At 40.7% G+C, this 24,299-nt stretch overlaps 2 protein-coding genes and 1 pseudogene across 2 annotated transcripts; all 3 read right to left on the bottom strand.

The window, feature by feature from the left end:
- Nucleotides 1-255: 255 nt before the first annotated feature.
- On the bottom strand, nucleotides 256-5,351 carry LOC137791626 (high-affinity choline transporter 1-like). Its single transcript, XM_068586713.1, has 8 exons — nucleotides 5,168-5,351; nucleotides 4,828-4,941; nucleotides 4,429-4,584; nucleotides 4,009-4,157; nucleotides 3,691-3,834; nucleotides 3,120-3,273; nucleotides 1,211-1,428; nucleotides 256-795 (listed from the first exon to the last, which is right to left on the bottom strand). The coding sequence occupies exons 1-8, from the start codon at nucleotides 5,349-5,351 to the stop codon at nucleotides 274-276; spliced, it is 1,641 nt and encodes a 546-aa protein (XP_068442814.1). The 3' UTR covers nucleotides 256-273.
- Nucleotides 5,352-9,252: 3,901 nt separating this feature from the next.
- On the bottom strand, nucleotides 9,253-14,839 carry LOC137791617 (high-affinity choline transporter 1-like). Its single transcript, XM_068586702.1, has 8 exons — nucleotides 14,656-14,839; nucleotides 14,316-14,429; nucleotides 13,905-14,060; nucleotides 12,452-12,600; nucleotides 12,131-12,274; nucleotides 11,590-11,743; nucleotides 9,958-10,175; nucleotides 9,253-9,792 (listed from the first exon to the last, which is right to left on the bottom strand). The coding sequence occupies exons 1-8, from the start codon at nucleotides 14,837-14,839 to the stop codon at nucleotides 9,271-9,273; spliced, it is 1,641 nt and encodes a 546-aa protein (XP_068442803.1). The 3' UTR covers nucleotides 9,253-9,270.
- A 3,878-nt stretch (nucleotides 14,840-18,717) lies between these two features.
- Nucleotides 18,718-22,111, bottom strand: LOC137791827 (high-affinity choline transporter 1-like; annotated as a pseudogene).
- Between the last annotated feature and the right edge of the window lie 2,188 nt (nucleotides 22,112-24,299).

Genomic DNA, 24,299 nt, shown 5'->3' with positions numbered 1-24,299 from the left:
CTTAAAGAATAAGAAATCCCAATTTGTGAACAAACTTACCAACTTTTTTTTATGCCTGTGAAACACATTAAATCACTGAAAGTCTCCTATTAAAAATGTCTGCTTTTGTTTTGTATTGAAAATATGCAATGTGAAAGGAAAATAACACACAAATAAATGCACACCACCAAATAATGTATTTATTCAGTTTATATTCATTTATCAGTGCTTATTAAGAGATTTTAAACACAACTCCCTCTTAGGTAGGAGCTCCCACATGCAGAAAGAAAGTGTTCAAGTCGAGAGGATAAGTGAGGTTGTTCTTTCATTCTCCTTCTCCTCCACATCCGTTGGACCTGGTGCCATGTTAGTCATGTGTGTGTCTGTTTCAGCGTCACTTATTCTTTTCAACAAGCCCTTCTCGGACAACCACGAAGCAAAGCATGAAACGCCCAAAATAGTCGCCATGCTGATGAGCATGATTGCAGTGCAAAAAGGGAACAAGCGGTATCGGTGACCGTCCACCATCTTGTCCCACGGCAGCGGCAGGATGTCAGGAAGGCGTAATAGTGGTTCTCCCACCAGAGCTCTGAGCAGCAGTGCCAACACAAAGCCAGCACAGGCACCGTAGTGGTTCACCCTCCGGGATAAGTAGAAGATGCTTATCACCTGAGGAGCCATCATTGAATAATAGACGTCTGCACTGATGATCCAGAACAGATGAATAGACTGAGCGGTGATAGCTAGACCTGCTCCTATTATTCCACACAGGAGGACTGACCCTTTCACCGCAGCAAGAATCATTTTTTCTGATGCCTGAAATAGAGGAAATTATTTTATGAGTCATCAAGTTATCTAATTTTATGAAACCAAAACATGGATCAGACTATTGTGTTTTTTTAAAAGGTATAGTCAATTTACAAAAAGAAAAAAAAACACTTTAAAAACGCATCAGATCTCAATGTGAAAACAAATGTTGGATATCTATGCTGATATGGATAGTTTAATGGGAATGAAAGGATGCCACATCTTTTGATGGAAAAGTTTCAGCCTAAAGAAGGCTTGATTTTATGTGTCAGGCTAGTCCATTTTGCCAAAATTAAATTTCGGCAACTCAAAATGCTTCTAAATATCTTGTGTGAAACCTCATGTGCTTGTATGCATGATTGATAAAGCCATTTAGCAACAAAAGAAATGCCACAATATGAGTCATGGTATTGTAAGATGTTACCCTTTTATAGATGAGGTTCTTGAAGATATTTCGGCCCAGTAGGGACGCGGCAGACAGAAGTGCAGAGTCAACCGATGACATCACAGAAGCAGCGAGCGCTCCCATACCAAACAGTGAGACGTAAAAAGGGCAAAGATGCTGAAGGGCGATTGGCAAGATCATCCCGGCTTTGTCCTGTTCGTACGGGCTGGGAGAACCGAAGCTGGTCTCGTTCCAATCTGACAAGACAACAAACACATCTAAATGCAACAGACATATTAAACAGTTACATCTATTTGAGTGGGATTTGGTGAGAGATATTTGATGGTGTAGAACCTATTATATACATCAGGGGTGTCAAACTCATTGCCAGTGGCGGGCCGTGCATTTTCGACCTAGGCCTTTCGTGTCGTCTGATATAGTCTATAAAAATATGCGCATTGACGGGATGCGGCATCATTAACGGACATGGCATGGAGTCCACATCAACAAGAACCAGTCACATTTAGTTATAACAAAATATGACAAAACAATCCAACAAAACTGCGACACTAAAATATCGCACGCTGAAGAGAACGAGCCACGATCAGAAGATCAGACAATAGTAACTACTGTAAAAGTCGCCAGCACGCTTACCAAAGGAAGCACGATGGAAACCAGCCTGATGGCAAGGAAACCCTGCCTGGCCCAACACCTTCACTCGCTATCTGCGCCAGCGCTAGCCTGTCCGACCGGGGAACCAAGTGTGGTGGCACCGTGGCGGGGTGAGAGGCACTGCGGCATGAGTAGCAACTGCTGCCACTGGCTGCACTATTTGAGCTTTTAGTAAACACTGAAAATTCAGCACAAAAATAAGAGTTGTCAGCGTTTGCAGCAGCAGCAGCTAGCTCCCGGGTAGCGGGACCAGCCCCGGCTCGACGCGTGCAGCAGCAACAGCGCTGTGGCTCATTTATGATGTAAAAACAAAACAGTAACACAAACAGCACTTCACTCACCACAAGCTGTTCACTTAAAGACAAGAGGCCATCCTTCTTTGTTAAATAGTTCAATGACACGGTTGTACAGTTCATCTTTATGCTTCAGTTCTGCTTGCCGCTTGGTTGCTTTCTGTTGACAGAAGCCACGCTGGTCCACTGACCAAACACAGCGCATGTTATTGCTGACGCCACTTCGCAGGCGCTGGCACGTCAAAGAATACGCCGAGCATGTCAAATCAAAGATCTGATTGGATGCAGTCCGTAACAATCACAACAACGTCCCCGTAAACTTTAATCTGCAAAGGCCAACTTGAAGCGCTCTGCTGCCATAAAGACAACTGAAATCTGATTGGGCAAAAGCTGCGCTGCAGGCTGGAAGCAGAGTGACAGAGGAAGACAGGACCTGTGAGAAGATAAGCTACTAGGGAAAAAATAATTGTACGTGACAAAGTAGAAAATAAATATAACCTTGTGATTCTGTTAGGCCAGCAGACAAGGCCCACCACTGGTACATGCATATGTATAAATGTTGAAATAAAAGTAAGCAAATGTCTTTGTTATTACAACATGAATCCATATAATGTAGGGTTAAGAGACCCACATTACTCTATTAAAAAAAAAAAAATGAAAAAACAAACGTTACTGCTTTAACTTTGTTCAAAGCTTTTTTTGTCAGAGTTGAGGACATAACGGGTGTGACAGGTGTGTGCTGAGGCACAACTTTCCCTTTTATTCATGTGCTATGAAGCACACCTTGGACAAGTTCTAATTTTTTAATTGGCCCACAGGCCTCGGGTTTGACACCTTTGATATACATGGTTCTTTGTGGATTACGTTTCACATTACTGCACAAATCCAACATAGATTCATTAATCATCACAGTGACTATAACACAAAATACATTATTATTTAAAGACAGCAAAAACAATAAGAAGATAGTTGAATCTAGATACTGGTAGATGCAGCGACTGCCCCAATGACGAGTGACGGGATGGCAAGAATTGAGCCAAATACTGCTCCAGCATAGCAGGTGATTTTGGCTTGCGCATCAGTGGCTGTAGACAGGACTCTCTGGTAGAAAGCCTGGTAGCAGATCCCTCCAACAGCCTTAAGGAATACAAACCAAGTAATTGTTGAGGAAACATCACATGGCAGGTTTGTAAGTGCTTTACTTAGAAAAATGGACACTTCAGGGTATGTGCCTTCTGTCATCACAGTGTAATGTTTCTTGTTGATCTGGCATATTTATAAAAGACACAATTTAAGTGGAGCCTTTTCAAGATATGTACTTTGGGGCTGTAAAAGGTGTCCATTACCAATATCCCTCCAATGGCCTTAAGGAACACAAACCAAGTAATTGTTGAGGAAAACATCACATGGCAGGCATGGTCCATTACAAAGTGCTTAACAAAAGTACGGACAATGTTTGTCCATGTAGCATTTCAGGCTATGTGGCTTATGTCATCACAGCACAGTGTTTTTTGTTGATCTTACATATTTACTAAAGACACGAGTGTCCATTACCAATAGCAATAGGTCATCTACCCAGCGACCTGCTTCTTCTGGCTCTATTATGCCAATCCATGGCTCTTGGTAAAGTTTGGTCACTGCAGCAACAGTGATGTTGGCAGAGGAAGGGTTTGCCAGTATGAAAGGCACGCAGAGCCACTGAAGTGAGGAAATTACAATAGGATAACAAGGACAGTGTATTAGCATTGAACTCAAAGCACATGCTGCATTCTACCAAAACATGCTCATAACGATGCTAATGGGCTGATGTTTAGCAGCTGTTAAATCATGTGACAAATGGTTTGAGTTTCCTTAAAAATGTAGTGTTTGTACCAAGCCAACAAACATCAAGCCAAGCTGGATGACATCAGTGTATGCCACAGAGTACAGTCCTCCCATTAGCGTGTAAAGGACTGCCACAGCAGCAGAGATGCACACAGCTATGGAGGAGGAGATATCCATGATGACGCTGATCGTCCCTCCTGTAACCACAAACAGAGGGAGGTACCCACAACTTTACCAAAACTCAAAAACTCAGAAGCTTGCTTGAATTAAATACCACACTAACTCTAAACTTCACTGTGTTTTCCTTTAATGCATCTCATTTGCATCATACACATATTTAAATGTCTCTCTACTTGTACCAAAGCACAATTTTCACTGTATAATTGTGGTGTAAAAACGTATATAGTTCAGGTTTAACTTGCTGATTCTGCAAGGACATTGTTCATGAAGTTGTTGTTTGAGACTTACCCAGTGCACCAAGTACGCATGCTATCCACAAGATATCGCCAATGAGACTGGGAATGAAAAGAACTGCAGCTACAGCGTTGCCATATTTCTCCTGAAATGGGTCCATGAGGGTGACATAATTCTTCGACCGAATAGGTTTGACAAAGAAGAGTGCACCTGAAGTCACACAAACAAAAATATCGGAGTTCAGTCTGACATATTAATCACCAGTAAAATGTCCTCATCTTTAATGGTTATGTAATAATGTTTGTTTGTTTTTATGACTATGTGTAGTAGTGTTTAATGATGATATATTTAGAAACCTAGGAATTCAAATATTAGCTCTTATTAAAACAATCTCTGTATGAGATTCACTGTGTATCACCGCAACAGTAAGCTGTTGTAATTGACTTCACTCACCTATACTTAAGTGCATGATGAAGGAAAGGGGTCCAATTGCCCACGCCAACCCCTTTGTTGGATTATAGATCATTTCAGCATTACCCAAAATATAGCCTCCTCCCACCCAAGTGGCTGTAAAACAACAGGACACATACAGGTAACACAAGGAGAATTAATGAATCTAGGTCCACCACTTATACATTGATGGAATCAAATAGATTAAAATGAAACATTTAAAACATTTGCTTTAAGTTCCCTGATTTCAAAATAAATGTCCCTGAATTGTTTGCTATAACAAACACATACGGCCCCATTCAGTGACGATGTTGATCTATGGTGTTATTATCATTAACTTTACCTGTCATAGTACAGATGCTGACCCAGATGTTTAGGTCCCGCCCACCAACCATTAAAACTTCACTGCGTTTCCCAGTGCATTTCTTCTCCTCACGCTTGGACTTCCTGGATGCCCAGATGCCCGTAGCCAGAATCAGTATGTAAAACACTCCTATGGACAGCAGTCCCAGCCAATTCACCGCCATCCTCCAAGTCTGTTGAGGAAAGGACACCGACATTGTTATCCTTTTTCAGAGAATGCTGTACATTGAGCGTGCATTGTTCACAGCTGGAGACAGTCTTATGATTTAATGTAAATTTCACTTTGCAGCAAGTTTAGCAGAATTTGCACAACACAATTTTTATAGCTGCACTGCACAACTGCATCTCAAAGTCATGACTAAGCAACAACAGGGGTAATAACAAATATTTTATTCTATCAACAGATGCAGGTTTCTGCGACCAATTTATCAATTTTTCTATTTGGAGAAATGTGGAAGCTCCAGTTTTATTAGTGGTTCAGTTGGAACACATTGTTCTGGATTTGTTTTAATTATTTAACTTGAAGAAATGAAAGTCCTCAATTTGAACACCTTCGAATCACAATGTTATTTTTTCACAGATTTATTTGAGCAGGGGGGGAAAAAAATATGACTAATCTGATTTACAAGTGAACTCTTTTCAATTAGAATAAGCCTTTGTCTTTTTGTCACCTGATTTCATGATCAAGTCGCAGTTTCACTGTATCGACTGTGTGCACTTAGCATGGCCTAATCTTTGAGACAAGTATATGCTACTGGCAGGATCAACCAATACAGTCCGAAGTCCCAACATGAATAAATTTAGCTAAAACTCCATACAACACTCAACTGAGTCAAGAAAATACACTTTCCAACAATTGTGTATAGTTTACCTAAAAACAGTGTAATGGTATGAAGATAACTGAACAAATCATGTACTCACACACTGTAGACTTCTGTACAAATGTGGAGAATGGAACAAATGCCTTCAGGACGAGACGGAAGAGTTCAGGGCGTGACTGAGTATCATAGGCAGTCTCTTTTTAAATTGCACATAAAAATCCGAGATCCATGGTGGTTTTGCAGAGCCAAGAGGTGAACGCAGGTAGCAAGGTGTGATGGGGTGAGCGGCGGTGGCTGGGCTGAAGTGCAGGCATGGGACTCCTGGACACAATAAGCAGAGATTAGTTTTAAAGTCAAGGCTAATCACAAATGTGCTATGTCGTTAAAAAGGACTCAGCACAGCCGAGATACACGCTATCACGAAACTGACGACGAGTGAGAAGGAAGTCTCACCTGGATGGGTCTGATAAACAGGATTGCAGGCAGGTGTTGGAGATCTGCCCAGGTGTAGATTACACACACACAGACACACACTTTCCAGTACATTAGGGACCTGCTTTTCTTGTTGCTTGTTCATCAAGGGGAGAGCATATGGCTTACCTTCGAATTCACTTCAACTGCCTTAACCTGCACGTGTTGATCAACCCAGCTAACTCCCTTTTCGGGTCGTTAACCATTGACTTTCTCAGACATTGCATCAGTAAGGACGAGGCGGTCCTCCTTCCATCAAAGGTGGAGGCAGTGACCAAGTTTCAACGCCTGCTCACAGAGTGCTCTGCAGGAGTTTTTGGGCATACTTTGAGGTACGTTATGTATACAGCAAATGAGGTAATAAGTTAGCATTAAAAGCAATATTTGTTTGAGGTATATGACATGCTGTTTCTTTTGTTTCTTTGCTTGTTTTTGGGTTTGTTACCTTGTTTTCTTTACCATTGCAACAGTGAATGGATCAATGAATGACAGTCTGGAATATGAAAGTCATATTTATAATTGATTATCAATGTTTCATGCATAATAGGACTCCTATGTTCCCAACAAACAATTAAGGCGTGGATACAACTGTAACGTAAATAAAAGATTGGTTCAGAAATTGGTCTCAGTTGGAATATCTATGAAAACTAAAATCTTTATCTCCATTTATAATCACCTACCTGTTAAAGAACAAACATTATTTTTAGTTAATATGTTAAAAAAAAAAAGTACGTAAAAATGTTGTTCAGTTTGTGGAAAATACAGTTTGAACAACCGCCTGTAAAACTTGTTGTTTTTTTTCTTTCTGAGAAGCGGGGGAATTTGATCAAGGCAGTTTTTCCTGTATTTATTTGTGGTATGTGTCCTTTTTGTCCTGCAAAAAAAGGAATGGCCTTTTTCTCCCTAACTTGCTGGCCGTATAGAGTCTGGGGCCCTATTTCTCGTACGTTGTTCAACAAAGTCGCGCAAATGTCCTTTTTATCCACCTTAAATTAGCGAGATGATTGACGTCAGGCTAACCTGGTTTCTTAACAGCGCTCAGACGCTCTCGTTCATTTGAACCAGACGTCAGCCATCAGGATAATTGCGTGTACGCGCTCCTCTTCAAAAGGGGGAGAAGTCGATCACAGATTTCATGATCTTCAAACGCAACAATGGCAAATAAACTCAGAGAAAGGGTGTATCTTTTTTTTTCCATGGAGGAGCAGAAGATAATCATGACTACATATGATTAATGTAAGCTCATAATGATGGCAAAGTCTAATTGTGTGTTCACAATAAAGGCGTAGTGAATATTCGCAACACTTCTTGTTGTGAACGCCGCCTCGGCTGGTCGGGCTGGAGTCACTGAAGCATCGCAAAATATATCAGACGAGGAAATGTCTTGGTGTTGGGAAAATGTATTGGCTAATTGGAAGTGCCTCATCACCCAAAGCAATTATATGTATTTAAATGTGCCTGCTGGCAGTATTATACAAATCAATATATACTGATGAGGCTATATGTACTGTATGCATGTGTATATCAATGAACTATAGGTGTATATTCATATAGGTGTAGATTACCATATAACTAGGAGTTTGAATATGTGTATGGGCAGATCAGTATGTATTATTGATAATCAGAAATTCAATCAAGCAGTGATAATAAATTGTGATTCTGTTTCACAAGTGCACCTGGATCGTGTTCTACAATGATATGCATGGTGTACTAATAAACTGTCCTATAGTTATGAGTGCTTACACAGCCATAAGTTTACGCCATGCAGCGGCTTTCATGATGTTCTACCCATTGCGGTCTCATTATGTGAGACGACCAGCGCTTGGCTGCGCCGTGTGGCGTTCAATGTACAGCTCCAGAAGGTCTTGTGTAACGGATGGAGTGCCTCTCAGAAACTACATGAAGCGTGTTGCATCTTTGTTTTATTATTAGTCTTTCCACCTCTTGGTCATCTCGAAGCATCCTACTGGAAATATCGCGTCCATCTTCGGTGACAGGTTTACCTTTACGCATTTGGATTGACATGGTTGTTGCCATGGACCCGGGCGCTGTTGCTCAGGTTGTGTCCAGGGCGAGAGGGATCGGCGACAATCTTTCTTGCTCGCGTCAGAGTCCTGGAAGCGACGGCAGATTGCAGCCAATCACCAAGCTTCGGTCGTCTTCGGTCACGTGACAATTGTCATTCGCTATACAAGCACGTATGAGTCGACATGCGACGGTTCAGTAGATTGACACAAGCTCGGGAGCTGTGGTATGGCTTGCCCATTGCTACAGTTTTTGCCTGTTCAGGGAGATCAGTATTGTTTTTCCTTTTTGCTACTGTAGGCAAGAAATGCTTTGTGTTCTAGCTAGCATTGGGGTTATCGTTTGTTGTTTTGGCCTTTGAGACCAGGATGCTTTTTGCTTCCATATTGGTTGATTTGCTATTTTTTTTTTTTTTTTAAACTAAAAGCTGCCATTAAATTATATGTATTGCCGCTTACATATCTCACCTGCCTTATTGTTTCCCTTCCTTGTTCAACCTTGGCTAAGGCTAATTTCCCTAAAAATGTATGTTGCGCCTGTGTACCCCTAGACAGGCCGTAACAGGTCTATTAAAAATGTTTACTTTTGTGTTGAAAATATGCAATGTCAGGTCATATAGGTGCAACGCCATGCAAAAGAAGATAAAACACACAAAGAAATGACTACAAATCCAAATATGTATTTATATTAATATGCCTTCAGTCTGTGAAAGGATTTTAAACGACTCCCTCTCAGGTAGGAGCTCCCACATGCAGAAAGAAAGTGTTCAAGTCGAGAGGATAAGTGAGGTTGTTCTTTCATTCTCCTTCTCCTCCACATCCGTTGGACCTGGTGCTGTGTAAGTCATGTGTGTGTCTGTTTCAGCGTCACTTATTCTTTTCAACAAGCCCTTCTCAGACAACCACGAAGCAAAGCATGAAACTCCTAAAATAGTCGCCATGCTGATGAGCATGATTGCAGTGCGAAAAGGGAACAAGCGGTATCGGTGACCGTCCACCATCTTGTCCCACGGCAGCGGCAGGATGTCAGGAAGGCCCATCAGTGGTTCTCCCACCAGAGCTCTGAGCAGGATTGCCAACACAAAGCCAGCACAGGCACCGTAGTGGTTCACCCTCCGGGATAAGTAGAAGATGCTAATCACCTGAGGAGCCATCATTGAATAATAGACATCTGCACTGATGATCCAGAACAGTAAAATAGACTGAGAGGACAAGGCCAGACCTGCTCCTATTATTCCACACAGGAGGACTGACCCTTTCACTGCAGCAAGAATCATTTTTTCTGATGCCTGAAATAGAGGAAATTTTATGAGTCAAGATATTTCTTTTGATAAAACTAAAACATGAATCACACTATTGGTTTTCTAGGAATCGTCAATTTAAATGTATAGGAGGCAGCATTATATGTGAAAAAGAAATGCCACTATATGAGTCATGGTATTGTAAGATGTTACCCTTTTGTAGATGAGGTTCTTGAAGATATTTCGGCTCATTAGAGATGCGGCTGACAGAAGTGCAGAGTCAACCGATGACATCACAGAAGCAGCAAGCGCTCCCATACCAAACAGTGAGACGTAAAAAGGGCAAAGATGCTGAAGGGCGATTGGCAAGATCATCCCGGCTTTGTCCTGTTCGTACGGGCTGGGAGAACCAAAGCTGGTCTCGTTCCAATCTGACAAGGCAACAAACACATCTAAATGCAACAGACATATTAAACAGTTACATGAGTGGAATTTGCTGAGAGATGTTTGATGGTGTAGAAGACATTACTGCCTATTAAAAACATTAGGGGCGTCTGACGCATTTTCACCCTGGGCCACATCAGCATTAGGGTTGCCCTCAAGGGGCCGGTTGTAACTAACACTGCATTAATCTCTCTAATATATTGTTAAATAACTGTCTATGCATTTAATTTGTGTATAAAATTGTACATGCATTTATATAAATGTAAAAATATAAACTAATTTCTGCAATTAATAGCATTATGCGTCAAATTCAATAATGAAGTAAAAACTAGTATATTGCACATTTATTTTTAAAGTAATGTTATCAGAACATCATAACAGGCACTCTGGAGCAACAGCAAGTTAAACAAGTGCACTGAACATCTTGTGATGCGAGGACACTTCTCTTTGAGAGAAGAGTAAAGATCCAGAAGTGATACTCATTTAAAAGTGCTCTACCGTAGTGGATCAGACCGCGGGGTCAGGAGCTTTGCGCATGCGCAATTAACTTTCAATCTGGTCGTGAAGCCTGCCGGTAGACTGACCGTCTGTTGCAGCACTCGCTGCTTGTTGGAAAAGGAAGCTACATAGTACGTGCTTTCACGTCAGGCTCAATTTGTAGCCTGTCGGTGAGGTTACATAAATCGCTTTCAAAGTAAATGCAGTGTTGCCGTAATTCATTCATAGCTGCATCTTATTTATGTATTTTTCATGTTTGATTGACCTCACATGGGCCGAACTGGGAGAACCGTCAGACGCCCAGGTCTGAACTATACCGCCTGGGAGAGATTTGAGGCGATGAGCCAATGCAAAAAAAACAACCATGCAGTTATCAAATAGTTAACGCCTTTAGAGGATTGCCAGATTAATTCTGCGTGAACACGTTAATCTGCCCAGCCCTAGTTATTACATTAACTTTGTTCAAATTTGTTTTTGTCACAAGGACATAACTGGTCCAACAAAAGATTGTGAGCTGCACAATGAAGCTAGCTTTCACAGCAGCATCCTTTTGGGCTGTAGCTTTTGTGAATATATTCTTCTGCGATTGCATGCAGCCTTTTAATTCTTGGAGAATTTAAGTTTTACTTCGAGGCTAAATTTAGTGTTTGGTGTCAAAATGCCGACGTGAATTGTATTCTTTTATTACGAATGACGCATCATAACACACAAAGACGTAACGATTTCCCTCCAATGCCGGGTTCGGCCCGCAGGCCTAGAGTTTGATATACATGGTTATTTTTGGCGATTATGTTTCACATTACTGCACTATTAATATAGCAGACTCATCACAGCTATTATAACAATAATACATTATAAAATCAAGATGGCAAAAACAATAATAAGATAGTTGAATCTAGATACTGGTAGATGCAGCGACTGCCCCAATGACGATTGACGGGATGGCAAGAATAGGCAATAGTGCTGCTCCAGCATAGCAGGTGATTTTGGCTTGCGCTTCTGTGGCTGTAGACAGGACTCTCTGGTAGAAAGTCTGGTAGCAGATTCCTCCAACGGCCTTAAGAAATACAAACAAGTTATTGGAGAGGAAACATCCTATGACAGGTATGATCCATTACAAAGTGCTTAACAAAAGTATAGACTATGTTTGTCCATGTAACACTTCATGCTATGTGACTTATGGCTGTAGACAGGACTCTCTGGTAGAAAGCCTGGTAGCAGATCCCTCCAACGGCCTTAAGGAATACAAACCAAGTAATTGTTGAGGAAACATCACATGGCAGGTTTGTAAGTGCTTAACTTAGAAAAACGGACACTTCAGGGTATATGCCTTCTGTCATCACAGTGTAATGTTTCTTGTCGATGTTGCATATTTATAAAAGACACAATTTAAGTGGAGCCTTTTCAAGATATGTACTTTGGGGCTGTAAAAGGTGTCCATTACCAATAGCAATAGGTCATCTACCCAGCGACCTGCTTCTTCTGGCTCTATCCTGCCAATCCATGGCTCTTGGTAAAGTTTGGTCACTGCAGCAACAGTGATGTTGGCAGAGGAAGGGTTTGTCAGTATGAAAGGCACACAGAGCCACTGAAATGAGGAAATTACAATAGGATAACAAGGACAGTGTATTAGCATTGAACACAAAGCACATGCTGCTTTCTACCAAAACATGCTCACAACAACGATGCTAAGGGGCTGATGTTTAGCAGCTATTGAATCATGTGTCAAATGGTTTGAGTCTTCTGTAAAATATAGTGTTTGTACCAAGCCAACAAATATCAAGCCAAGCTGGATGACATCAGTGTATGCCACAGAGTACAGTCCTCCCATTAGCGTGTAAAGGACTGCCACAGCAGCAGAGATCCACACAGCTATGGAGGAGGAGATATCCATGACCACGCTGATCGTCCCTCCTGTAACCACAAACAGAGTGAGGTACCCATAACTTTACCAAAACTCAAACTCAGAAGCTTGCTTGAATTAAATACCATACTCAAAACATGACCATTTTTCACTGTATAAATATGGTGTAAAAACTTATATAGAGCGTATTCACCCACGTGATCACAAGCTTTGGCGGCCATGTTGGGGTTCATGCACGGCATTGTTTTGCTGTGTTTTATGTCGCACTTCTTAAGAAATGATCATTATATAATGAAGGAGACACAATTTCTGTTCAAAACGGTGAGCCTTGTGATTATTGTACTGTGCCTTATTGTTGGATGTGGGACTAATGATTTAAAATATGGGTTTATTAGCTCAACAAGACAGGCTATTACTTCAACTTGTCCAGCTTCTCAAATAATGCATCTAACTTACTTCGGCTTCACTCGGCGTATGAGCGTTAGGACTGTTCTCATGTGTTTCTGTTGATACATCGGGTTGTGGACACGTTTCCATTGACACACACTCGTCAATAATCTCCTTAAGATTTTTCGCCGTGCGAAAATTAATGTCTTACACTTAAGCAAAGGGAACTGTGGCTGGAAACTTGGGAGAAAGCCATGAACATGGCAACTCCGTCGGGCGATGTCTGCCTTTACTTTGTGATTTATTTCAAGGTAAAATAAAACACTGGCGACATGGGAACAGCGCTCAGCACGGCCAGACAAACAGTCACTGCTGGTACCGAATGAGAGCTGGAAGCGGCTTCGTCCAGACACTCGTCCTGGAGCCGGAGACAGCTGTGTGACTATGGAGAATAGTATGAGCCCAGACACGGGGCGCTTAATGTTCCGACATTTGTTTTATTTGTGGTATTTACACAAGCATAACGCAGAAATAGTTGTTAATGTCTCATGGTCGATAGCGGAAATGAAAACTGTTTTACAGGAACGTGACCGGGCTATGTGATGATAGTAACGGGACTCAAGCCACGCCGAGGCTTTCCGCCGCAACTTGTTGCAAAAAAACAGTTAACCACATAACGTGTCGAGCGAGTAAAATCAGGGAAACAAGTGTTACACTTTTGGTGTGAATACGGCATAAGCCTGCAGACTTTTGTAAGCCTTGAAACTTTCCTGTGTGTAAAAATTTGTCTCCAGTACGCAAAATCCATAGCAAAATCCATTGCCTCCCACTAGCAGCAGGCTAACTAGATGGACCCCGAGATGGCGCGATTCGAGATGATGACGTCACGTGAATACGCTCTATAGTCCAGATTTAACTTGCTGATAACGCAAGGACATCGTTCATGAAGTTGTTGTTTCAGACTTACCCAGTGCAGCAAGTATGCATGCTATCCACATGATATCACCGATAAGACTGGGAATGAAAAGAACTGCAGCTACAGCGTTGCCATATTTCTCCTGAAATGGGTCCATGAGGGTGACATAATTCTTTGACCGAATGGGTTTGACAAAGAAGAGTGCACCTGAAGTCACACAAACAAAAACATTAGTGTTCAGTTTTTGGTCTGACAGATTAATCACCAGTAAAAATGTCCTCATCTTTAATGGTTATGTAATAATGTCAGTTTGTTTTCAGGAGTATGTGTAGTTCGGGGAGAAAAAGGATGGTATTTTGGTCAGCCTAGTGATACAAAGATCAGCTCTTATTAAAACAATCTCTGTATGAGATTCACTGTGTATCACCACAACAGTAAGCCGTTGTAATTGACCTCACTCACCTATGATGAAGTTAAGGGCGTAGGCAAGGGGTCCAGTGGCCCATACCAACCCCTTTGTTGGACTATAGACTATTTCAGAAATACCCAAAATATAGGCGCCTCCCACCCAAGTGGCTGTAAAACAACAGGACACATACAGGTAACACAAGGAGAATTAATGAATCAAGGTCCACCACTTATAAATTGATGGAATTAAATAGATTAAAATGAATTTAAAACATTTGCTTTAAGTTCCCTGATTTCAAAATAAATGTCCCTGAATTGTTTGCTATAACAAACACATACAGCCCCATTCAGTGACGATGTTAATCTATAGTGTTATCATCATCATCAGTTTTACCTGTCATAGTACAGATGCTGACCCAGATGTTTAGGTCCCGCCCACCAACCATTGCAACTTCACTGCGTTTCCCAGTGCACTTCTTCTCCTCACGCTTGGACTTCCTGGATGCCCAGATGCCCATGGCCAGAATCAGTATGTAAAACACTCCTATGGACAGCAGTCCCAGCCAATTTACCGCCATCCTCCAAGTCTGTTGGGGAAAGGACATCAACATTATTTATAAAACTTTTTTAGAGAATGCCGTACACTGAGCGTGCATTGTTCACAGCTGTAGACGGTCTTAAGATTTAATGTAAATTTTAATCTGCAGCGAGTTTAGCAAAATGTGCTAAAAAACACACCTTTTAAAGTAGTTATATGGCCATACTGTTCACACCACACTAACTTACTAGTTTTTTATTGACCGTCTTGAAGTCATGACTCGGTCTGCTTTTTGTTGTTAAACAATACAGTCCCAACACAAATACAGCTATAACACTCAACTGACAGGCAAGAAAATAAGATTTCCAAAAATTGTGTCTCGCATGAGTAAAAACATTATGAAGATAATAATATAGACAATTATATACTCACAGATTGTAGACTTCTGAAGAAATGTAATGACTAGAACAAATATCTTCAGTTCTAGAGGCAAAAGGGTGTGACTGAGTGTCAGGATTAATTCCAGTTTAACGAGCTAAAGAAGCACAGTCCTACTCATTTATTTTTTATTTCTGCTGCTTGGCTTTATTGATGTACTATTAGTCTGAACTTCTTCCATTAAATATAACAATATTTCTCCTAAAACATTGCATTCAAAGTTAATGAAAGTACATGACATTTTTACTCTCAAGGTAAAACTAAAATCTAAATAATATTTTCTCCCAAAATAATTATAAATCCTTTAAAAAGACAGGATTGGATATTTTCTCAAAAGCAGAAGAACGGTTATGATCGTCATTATTATTGCTCAACATGTTTGTCTCCCTCTTGTTTGCATGTAAAGAACCCTTCACCACGGCAACTGTTGACAGACGATCAGCCCTGATCACAATTCATAGTTAATAAAAATAAATGATGAAAATACTTGACATTCTTAATCTCTCAAGGTAAAACCAAAATTTAAATAAATATTTTCTCCCAAAATAACTATAAAAATGACAATTTGTATCTACCTGTATTGCCTTTTAGAAAATGTTGAGACGGTAGACGTTTGAGTGGAGATCTTCACGGCACACTGTCACATCAGGGAGGAGGAGAATTGGTTACTTTCTCGGAAAGTAATAAAAAGGTTGTCATTTGCATAATAATTGCTCAACAGGTAACTGAAACCTGAAAATTGTGTTACCTTTTCGTTTGCTATTTCCCCCCCTCCAACTTGAAGTTCGGTATTTTTGGTTTAAAAATAACAATTGACTCACTGCCACTTTCAAAGATACTTGACTTGCATAATAGTTATCCAGGGGCTTCTCTGGTTGATCCATTTAAATAACTAGGATGTTAGTGGATATTTGTGGAATAATATTTTTACTAATTAGTTATCATGAGCCATGGAAACAGCTTTTCTTTTTTTGATATAAGGGCCGAAAACTGAATATTTGATGCAACTCTGTCAGTGTAATTGTTTGATGATTTTTAGACTCGGCTCACAGCTGAAAACACCTATAGGTTTTAAATTGAGTTAGACAGTTGAAAAAAAAAACACATTTTAAAAGTAAAATAGTAATTAAGGGAAGAATCAAACTTTTGTAAATTCTTCGATAGTCTGTAGCGTCACAGGTTGCCTCTCGGGCAGGCGAGAGTGGGGCAGTGCAAGAGAGAGATGGAAATGGGCACATCAGAAGGTAGAAATAAACGTTAAAGTTTATTTCTCCGTCTTACCAGCAAGGTAATTTCCATGAATAAAAATCCTCAAATCACACTGTCACAACAGGGAGGACGATTGGTTAGTAGAAGAAAGGTTGTCATTTGCATTATTATAACTCAACAGGTAAATGAAACATGAAAGGTTTGTCTACCTCTTGTTGACGAGTGGAAGTTGTTTGTGTTCTCTGTTTAAAATTACACTTGCCTCACTGCCACTGACAAGGTTACAAGGTCCTCCTCTTCATAATCCTGATCTTCAGGTATTGGTTTACATTCTGCTCGTTCCCCTCTGTCCTTTCTCCAGCTTCTTAGCCCCGCCTCAATGAGGTGCATTGAGCCCCTGCAGCTGGGTGAGTGATGAGGCAGTCTGGAGTGGGAGATGTAGGCCCAATCCCAATCTCCACCCTAAACCCTCAAGCCCTGAACCCTCAGGGATTGTGAGGGCTTGAGCTGGCGTGAATATAAATGGGACAGCACTTTACTGCCACATCATGTGACTACATTAAAACATACTGTGTACAATTATGTATTTTTTAAATTCTTTTTATTGACTGGTTTGAACGTCTTCCTCACAAGATCAAAAGTCATTTTTTATTCTTTTTTTACTTGTTTTTCTCAAAATGAAATGTTTGAATGTACAAAGATATCTATATTTTCTGCTTGCATTCCTCTAATTTATGTGTTTTTATGTTCCATAATGTCGTAAAGGTATTTTACCTGGCCAAATGCCCACGTGCCTCTTTGTTTACCTTCTTTTAAGGTCTCCATTCTTCCATTGGGAACTGCGAGTTAAACCTCACGTTGCAATGCATTGTGGGTAATTCCCTTAGGCAAAGTCAGCATCTAATGTTGACTTACGGAAAGGGTTCATAAAGGGCTCAAAATGTCTGACACAGAGCCCTCAGGCACTCCACGATGTAACACTGGGACACCCCTAAACCCTCAAAGACTTTGCGGGAGCGCGCCTCAAAGTCCGTGAGTCCGTAAGGGTAGAGATTAGGATTGGGCAGTAGTGTCAAGTCTGTCGACCATTTTGTGGTGTGTGCGCTGGACCTGAGTGGGGATGTAGCACTCCTCCACTACCTGGCCCCTTGTGATGCCGCAAATCATCAAATGAAAAGTTTGTGACACAGCAGCCAAGGTTCACTCCATTAAGCTAAAACTAAGCACATTCATTGACGATGTTAATCTATGATGTTATTAATATCATCATTAGTTTGACCTGACATAGTCCAGATGCTGACCTAGATGTTTAAGTTTCGACCCCCAACCATTGCAACTTCACTGCGTTCCCCAGTGCACTGCTCCTCCTCACCTTACAAAGGTGACGGATGCAGCTAGCTAACAGTGAGGAGGAGAATTGGTTAGTTTCTCAGGAAGTAGAAGAAAGATTGCTATTTGCATTATTATAACTCAACAGGTAACTGATACCTGAAAGGTTTGTCTTCCTCTTGTTTGCCACTTCCCACCTCTGGGGTAAAGTTGGGTTTAAAATTACAATTGACTCACTGCCACTTACAAAGACACTTGACATACATGATACAGTCATCCAAGTGCTTTTTTTGTCTCTGGTTGATCCATTTCAACCGTTTGTTACAATGACTGTTTGTTACTCGGTTAATTTGGTGTTTGTCGAATTCAAGGGCAGCCCCGTCTGGTTTAGAAAAGCTCTCCAGTTGATAGATGAATATTTCTATCTTATCTGTAGCCTAATTAGCCCTGCTAAAAAATACCAGCACAGGTCATGGTTTGTTTTACCTACTTTTATAGAAGATATGATAATGGTTTAAATATACAGTAACTCCATTAATGCATGAAAGACCAGAGTAGTCAATATTTATTTAGAACTATGCAATTGATACTATTCTAAAAAGCATGGCAATTCAGTGAACATTAAGGGTTTGTGTTAGCCACAGACATTTTGACAGAAGTTGTTGCTCTCCAGTTGCATTATGGGAATTGTAGGATTAAATCAAATGTAAAGCTAATTTATTGGAAGTCTCCTATCGAAAATGTTTACTGTTGTGTTGAAAAGATGCAATGTCAGGGCATATAGGTGCAATACTGTGCCTTGATTCAAAGGAAAATAAGACACACAAAGAAATGAACAACACAACCAAGTAATATTTATTTATTTGGTTTATATTCATTTTTTGGTGCCTGAGGCAATGAAGGGATTTTAAACATCACTCCCCTCAGGTAGTAAGAAAGTGTTCAAGTCGAGAGGATAAGTGAGGTTGTTCTTTCATTCTCCTTCTCCTCCACATCCGTTGGACCTGGTGCCGTGTAAGTCATGTGTGTGTCTGTTTCAGCGTCACTTATTCTTTTCAACAAGCCCTTCTCAGACAACCACGAAGCAAAGCATGAAACTCCTAAAATAGTCGCCATGCTGATGAGCATGATTGCAGTGCGAAAAGGGAACAAGCGGTATCGGTGACCGTCCACCATCTTGTCCCACGGCAGCGGCAGGATGTCAGGAAGGCCCATCAGTGGTTCTCCCACCAGAGCTCTGAGCAGCAGTGCCAACACAAAGCCAGCACAGGCACCGTAGTGGTTCACCCTCCTGGATAAGTAGAAGACGCTAATCACCTGAGGAGCCATCATCGAATATAAGACGTCTGCACCGACCAACCAGAACAGATAAATAGACTGAGTGGTCATGGCCAGGCCAGCTCCTATTATTCCACACAGGATGACTGACCCTTTCACTGCAGCAAGAATCATTTGTTCTGATGCCTGAAATAGAGGAAATTATTTTATGAGTCAAGATATTTCTTTTGATGAAACTAAAACATGGATCAGACTATTGGTTTTCTAGATATCCTCAATTTAAGTGTATAGGAGGCAGCATTATATGTGAAATGCTTCCCCTCTCATGTGATTTCTAAAATATTGCTTCAATTAACCCTCTCAGCATCAGCAGCACCAATTTCCCCTGTTTCCAAATAAATAAACAGCAAACGTGCAGTGCTCAGCACAGAATAGAATTTTGAAAAAAGCTATCTGGCAACAAAATAAATGCCACAATATGAGTCATGGTAATGTAAGATGTTACCCTTTTGTAGATGAGGTTCTTGAAGATATTTCGGCCCAGTAGGGACGCGGCAGACAGAAGCACAGAGTCAACCGATGACATCACAGAAGCAGCGAGCGCTCCCATACCAAACAGTGAGACGTAAAAAGGGCAAAGATGCTGAAGGGCGATTGGCAAGATCATCCCGGCTTTGTCCTGTTCGTACGGGCTGGGAGAACCGAAGCTGGTCTCGTTCCAATCTGACAAGACAACAAACACATCTAAATGCAACAGACATATTAAACAGTTACATGAGTGGAATTTGGTGAGAGATGTTTGATGGTGTAGAAGACATTACTGCCTATTGCACATAGTTCTTTTTGTGGAGGATGTTTCACATTACTGCACAATTCTAACATAGCAGACTCATGACTCATCACAGCTACTATAACCCTAAAGACATAATTTCAATAGCAAAAACAATAATAAGATAGTTGAATCTAGATACTGGTAGATGCAGCGACTGCCCCAATGACGAGTGACGGGATGCCAAGAATTGGGCATATTGCTGCTCCAGCATAGCAGGTGATTTTGGCTTGCGCATCAGTGGCTGTAGACAGGACTCTCTGGTAGAAAGCCTGGTAGCAGATCCCTCCAACAGCCTTAAGGAATACAAACAAGTTATTGTTGAGGAAACATCACATGGCAGGTATGTTCCATTACAAAGTGCTTAACAAAAGTACAGACAATGTTTGTCCACGTAACACTTCAGGCTATGTGGCTTATGTCATCACAGCACAGTGTTTCTTGTTGATCTTGCATATTTACTAAAGACACAAGTGTCCATTACCAATAGCAATAGGTCATCTATCCAGCGACCTGCTTCTTCCGGCTCTAGCCTGCCAATCCATGGCTCTTGGTAAAGTTTGGTCACTGCAGCAACAGTGATGTTGGCAGAGGAAGGGTTTGCCAGTATGAAAGGCACGCAGAGCCACTGAAGTGAGGAAATTACAATAGGATAACAAGGACAGTGTATTAGCATTGAACTCAAAGCACATGCTGCTTTCTACCAAAACATGCTCACAACAACGATGCTAAGGGGCTGATGTTTAGCAGCTATTGAATCATGTGTCAAATGCTTTGCGTTTCCTTAAAAATGTAGTGTTTGTACCAAGCCAACAAACATCAAGCCAAGCTGGATGACATCAGTGTATGCCACAGAGTACAGTCCTCCCATTAGCGTGTAAAGGACTGCCACAGCAGCAGAGATCCACACAGCCATCGAGGAAGAGATATCCATGACCACGCTGATCGTCCCTCCTGTAACCACAAACTGAGTGAGGTACCTACAACTTTACCAAAACTCAAACTCTTTTAAGGTAAAATGTCTATTTGTGCAGAAACACATTTTCACTGTATAATTGTTTTTTAAAGACATCTGTAGTCCAGATTAAACTTGCTGATTCTGCAAGGACATCATTTATTAAGTTGTTGTTTGAGACTTACCTAGTCCACCAAGTACGCATGCTATCCACATGATATCACCGATGAGACTGGGAATGAAAAGAACTGCAGCTACAGCGTTGCCATATTTCTCCTGAAATGGGTCCATGAGGGTGACATAATTCTTTTACCGAATAGGTTTAACAAAGAAGAGTGCACCTGAAGTCACACAAACAAAAACATCAGAGTTCAGTTTTTGGTCTGACAGATTAATCACCAGTAAAAATGTCCTCATCTTTAATAGTTATGTAATAATGTAAGTCTGGTGATACAAAGATTAGCTCTTATTAAAACAATCTCTGTATGAGATTCACTGTGTATCACCACAACAGTAAGCCTTTTTAATTAACCTCACTTACCTATGATGAAGTTAATGGCGTAGGCAAGGGGCGCAATGGCCCATAACAACCCCTTAGGGTCCTTCCACCCAAGTGGCTGTAAAAACAAGGAGAATTAATGGAAATACATAGATTAAAAGTAAACATTTGAAACATTTGCTTTCAGTTCTCTGATTTCAAAATAAATGCCCCTAAATTGTTTGCTTTTACAAACACATAAGGCCCCATTCAGTAAATGGTAAACGGACCTGTACTTGTATAGCACTTTTTCTAGTCTTCTGACCTCTCAAAGCGCTTTAACACTACATGACATCATTCACCCATTCACACACGAATGGGACGGGTTACCATGCAAGGTGCCACATCAGTATCATCAACCATACATACTCCGTAGGCACACCTTCTGGAGCAATTTTTAAGGTTAAGTGTCTTGCTCAAGGACACATAGACATGGGCTAGCGGCGTCAGGGATCGAACCACCGATTCTCTGATTGAAAGACAATCTTGCTCACTATTGAGCCACAGTCGCCCAGTGACAATGTTAATCTGTGATGTTATCATTAGCTTTACCTGTCATAGTACAGATGCTGACCCAGATGTTTAGGTCCCGCCCACCAACCATTAAAACTTCACTGCGTTTCCCAGTGCATTTCTTCTCCTCACGCTTGGACTTCCTGGATGCCCAGATGCCCGTAGCCAGAATCAGTATGTAAAACACTCCTATGGACAGCAGTCCCAGCCAATTTACCGCCATCCTCCGAGTCTGTTGGGGAAAGGACACCGACATTGTTTATATCAATTTTCGGAGAATGCTGTACATTGAGCGTGCATTGCTCACAGCTGTATACGGTCTTATCACAATAACAGCAATGCATTTCATTTATATAGTATTTTTCTCGCTACTCAAAGTCACTTAACATACAATTTTAAATATCCTAAAAGCTAAGCAGTATATTAAATAGAATAAAACAAATAACAATAAATAAAAACAGTAAGAACACAGTGATACATTAAAAGCAGTTCTCAAGAGGTGAGTTTTGATTTGATATTTGAATGTGGGGAGGTCAGAGCAGTCACAGATAAATTTGGGGAGCGAGTTCCAGAGGGAGGAGGCAGCTACAGAAAAGGCTCTGTCACCTTTTATGATTTGATGTAAATTTTATTTTGCAGCAAGTTTGGCAATATTCGCACAACACAACTTTTAAAGTAGTCACACGGCCACACTGTTTACACCACACTAACCTATTGCCCTGTTATCGGCAGTCATGAATAGGTATGAAGAGGTAATGGGGATACAGTCCCAATACAAATGAAGCTATAACTCCATACAACACTGTCAACTGACAGGCAAGAAAATAAGATTTCCAACAATTCTGTATAGCATAACTAAAAAGATTATGAAGAAAGATTAAAAAAAATTAGAACCAAACATGTACTCACACGAGTAGACTTCTGACTTGTTAAACAACACAGTCCCAACACAAATACAACTACAACTCCATAAAACATTCACCTGACATGCAAGAAAAAAAGATTTCCAAAAATTATGTTTAAAATACTTGCTAAAGAAGCACAGTCCCCAATTTTTTTTTTTTTAAATTTATTTATGCAGCTTGGCTTTATTGATGTACCGTTAGTCTAAATTTCTTCCAAATATCACACCTAAAATATGAAATTCAAAGTTCATGAAAAGAAATAATGAAAATACATGACATTCTTACTCTCTCAAGGTAAAACGAAAGGTAAATTAATATTTTATCAAAAAAATAATTATAAAAATGACAATTTGTATCTACCTGTATTGCCTTTAGAAAATGTTGAGACGGTAGACGTTTGAGTGGAGATCTTCACAGCACACTGTCACATCAGGGAGGAGGAGAATTGGTTAGTTTCTCTGGAAGTAATACAAAAGTTGTCATTTGCATGATTATAACTCAACAGGTGGTTCATGGCAGCAAATAAAGATTAGCTATTCATAAAACAATCTCTGTACGGGATGGGTTTCACCGAAAGCTGAAAAGTTGGTCTCCTTCTTGTTTGCCACTTCCCACCTCTGAGTGGAAGATCTTTAGCAAAACTCGCAGAACAGTGGCGTCGAGGGTACACCACAGACAAGACTGCAGCTGAAGGGAATTTTAAGTTATTAAAGCTCTAAGCCATTAGACATATACATCTTGGGGGATTATTACGTCAATTGACCTTCCAGTCTCATGTGAAATCACCTGCTTCTGAGTATGGCTAAGGCCAGAGAGAAGGTGATGGACTTCAGGAGGAAGACGACGACTCTACAACCGTTGAGAGTTCTGCGAGAGGACGTGGACATGATGGAGTACAATCACAACAATATGTGAAATGCAATGTTGACCTACTGGATTAATCGGTAACACTTTAAAGAAAGAAAAAGAAATTCTTCTCTGCATTAAGGAGCAGTGGGCTGCCTTGAGAGGCGCCCAGGGAGCAGCTAGGGGTTAAGTGTCTCGCTCAGGGACACGTCGACATGTGAACTACGGAGGGACTGGGGATCGAACCGGGTACCTTGCCCCACAAATGCTCCCTTTATAATAACTACACGCTATTTAGGATTAGTGAAGTATGAATAAAGACTTAATTAATCATTAATAAATCATTGTTCTAACAATAACACTCATTAGTATGCAATTCAGAAATGCAGGTATGAATGTTTTATTCTTGATTAATCAGCTTACTGTTATGCGTTTCATGATTGGGAATTCAGACTTTATAATTTATGAATTACCTTTTGTAAATTAAGTAATCTTTATTACAAACCAATTATTAAGGAGTTCTAGATAATGCACTCATGATTAACATGTGTTTTATAAACGTGTTTTAATATGGCAATTCATGATTAATTCAGGTAGTTAGTACTCATTCCATGAACAGTGTGGATTTTGTCCTGGTTGTGTAACAGCTCTTTACCCTCG

Source organism: Clinocottus analis, unplaced genomic scaffold (genome assembly GCF_023055335.1).
Source record: "Clinocottus analis isolate CAN_PGR_092001 unplaced genomic scaffold, fCliAna1.0.p SCAF_20, whole genome shotgun sequence".
Lineage (NCBI taxonomy): Eukaryota > Metazoa > Chordata > Actinopteri > Perciformes > Cottidae > Clinocottus > Clinocottus analis.
This window is presented reverse-complemented; position numbering and strand designations above follow the sequence as displayed.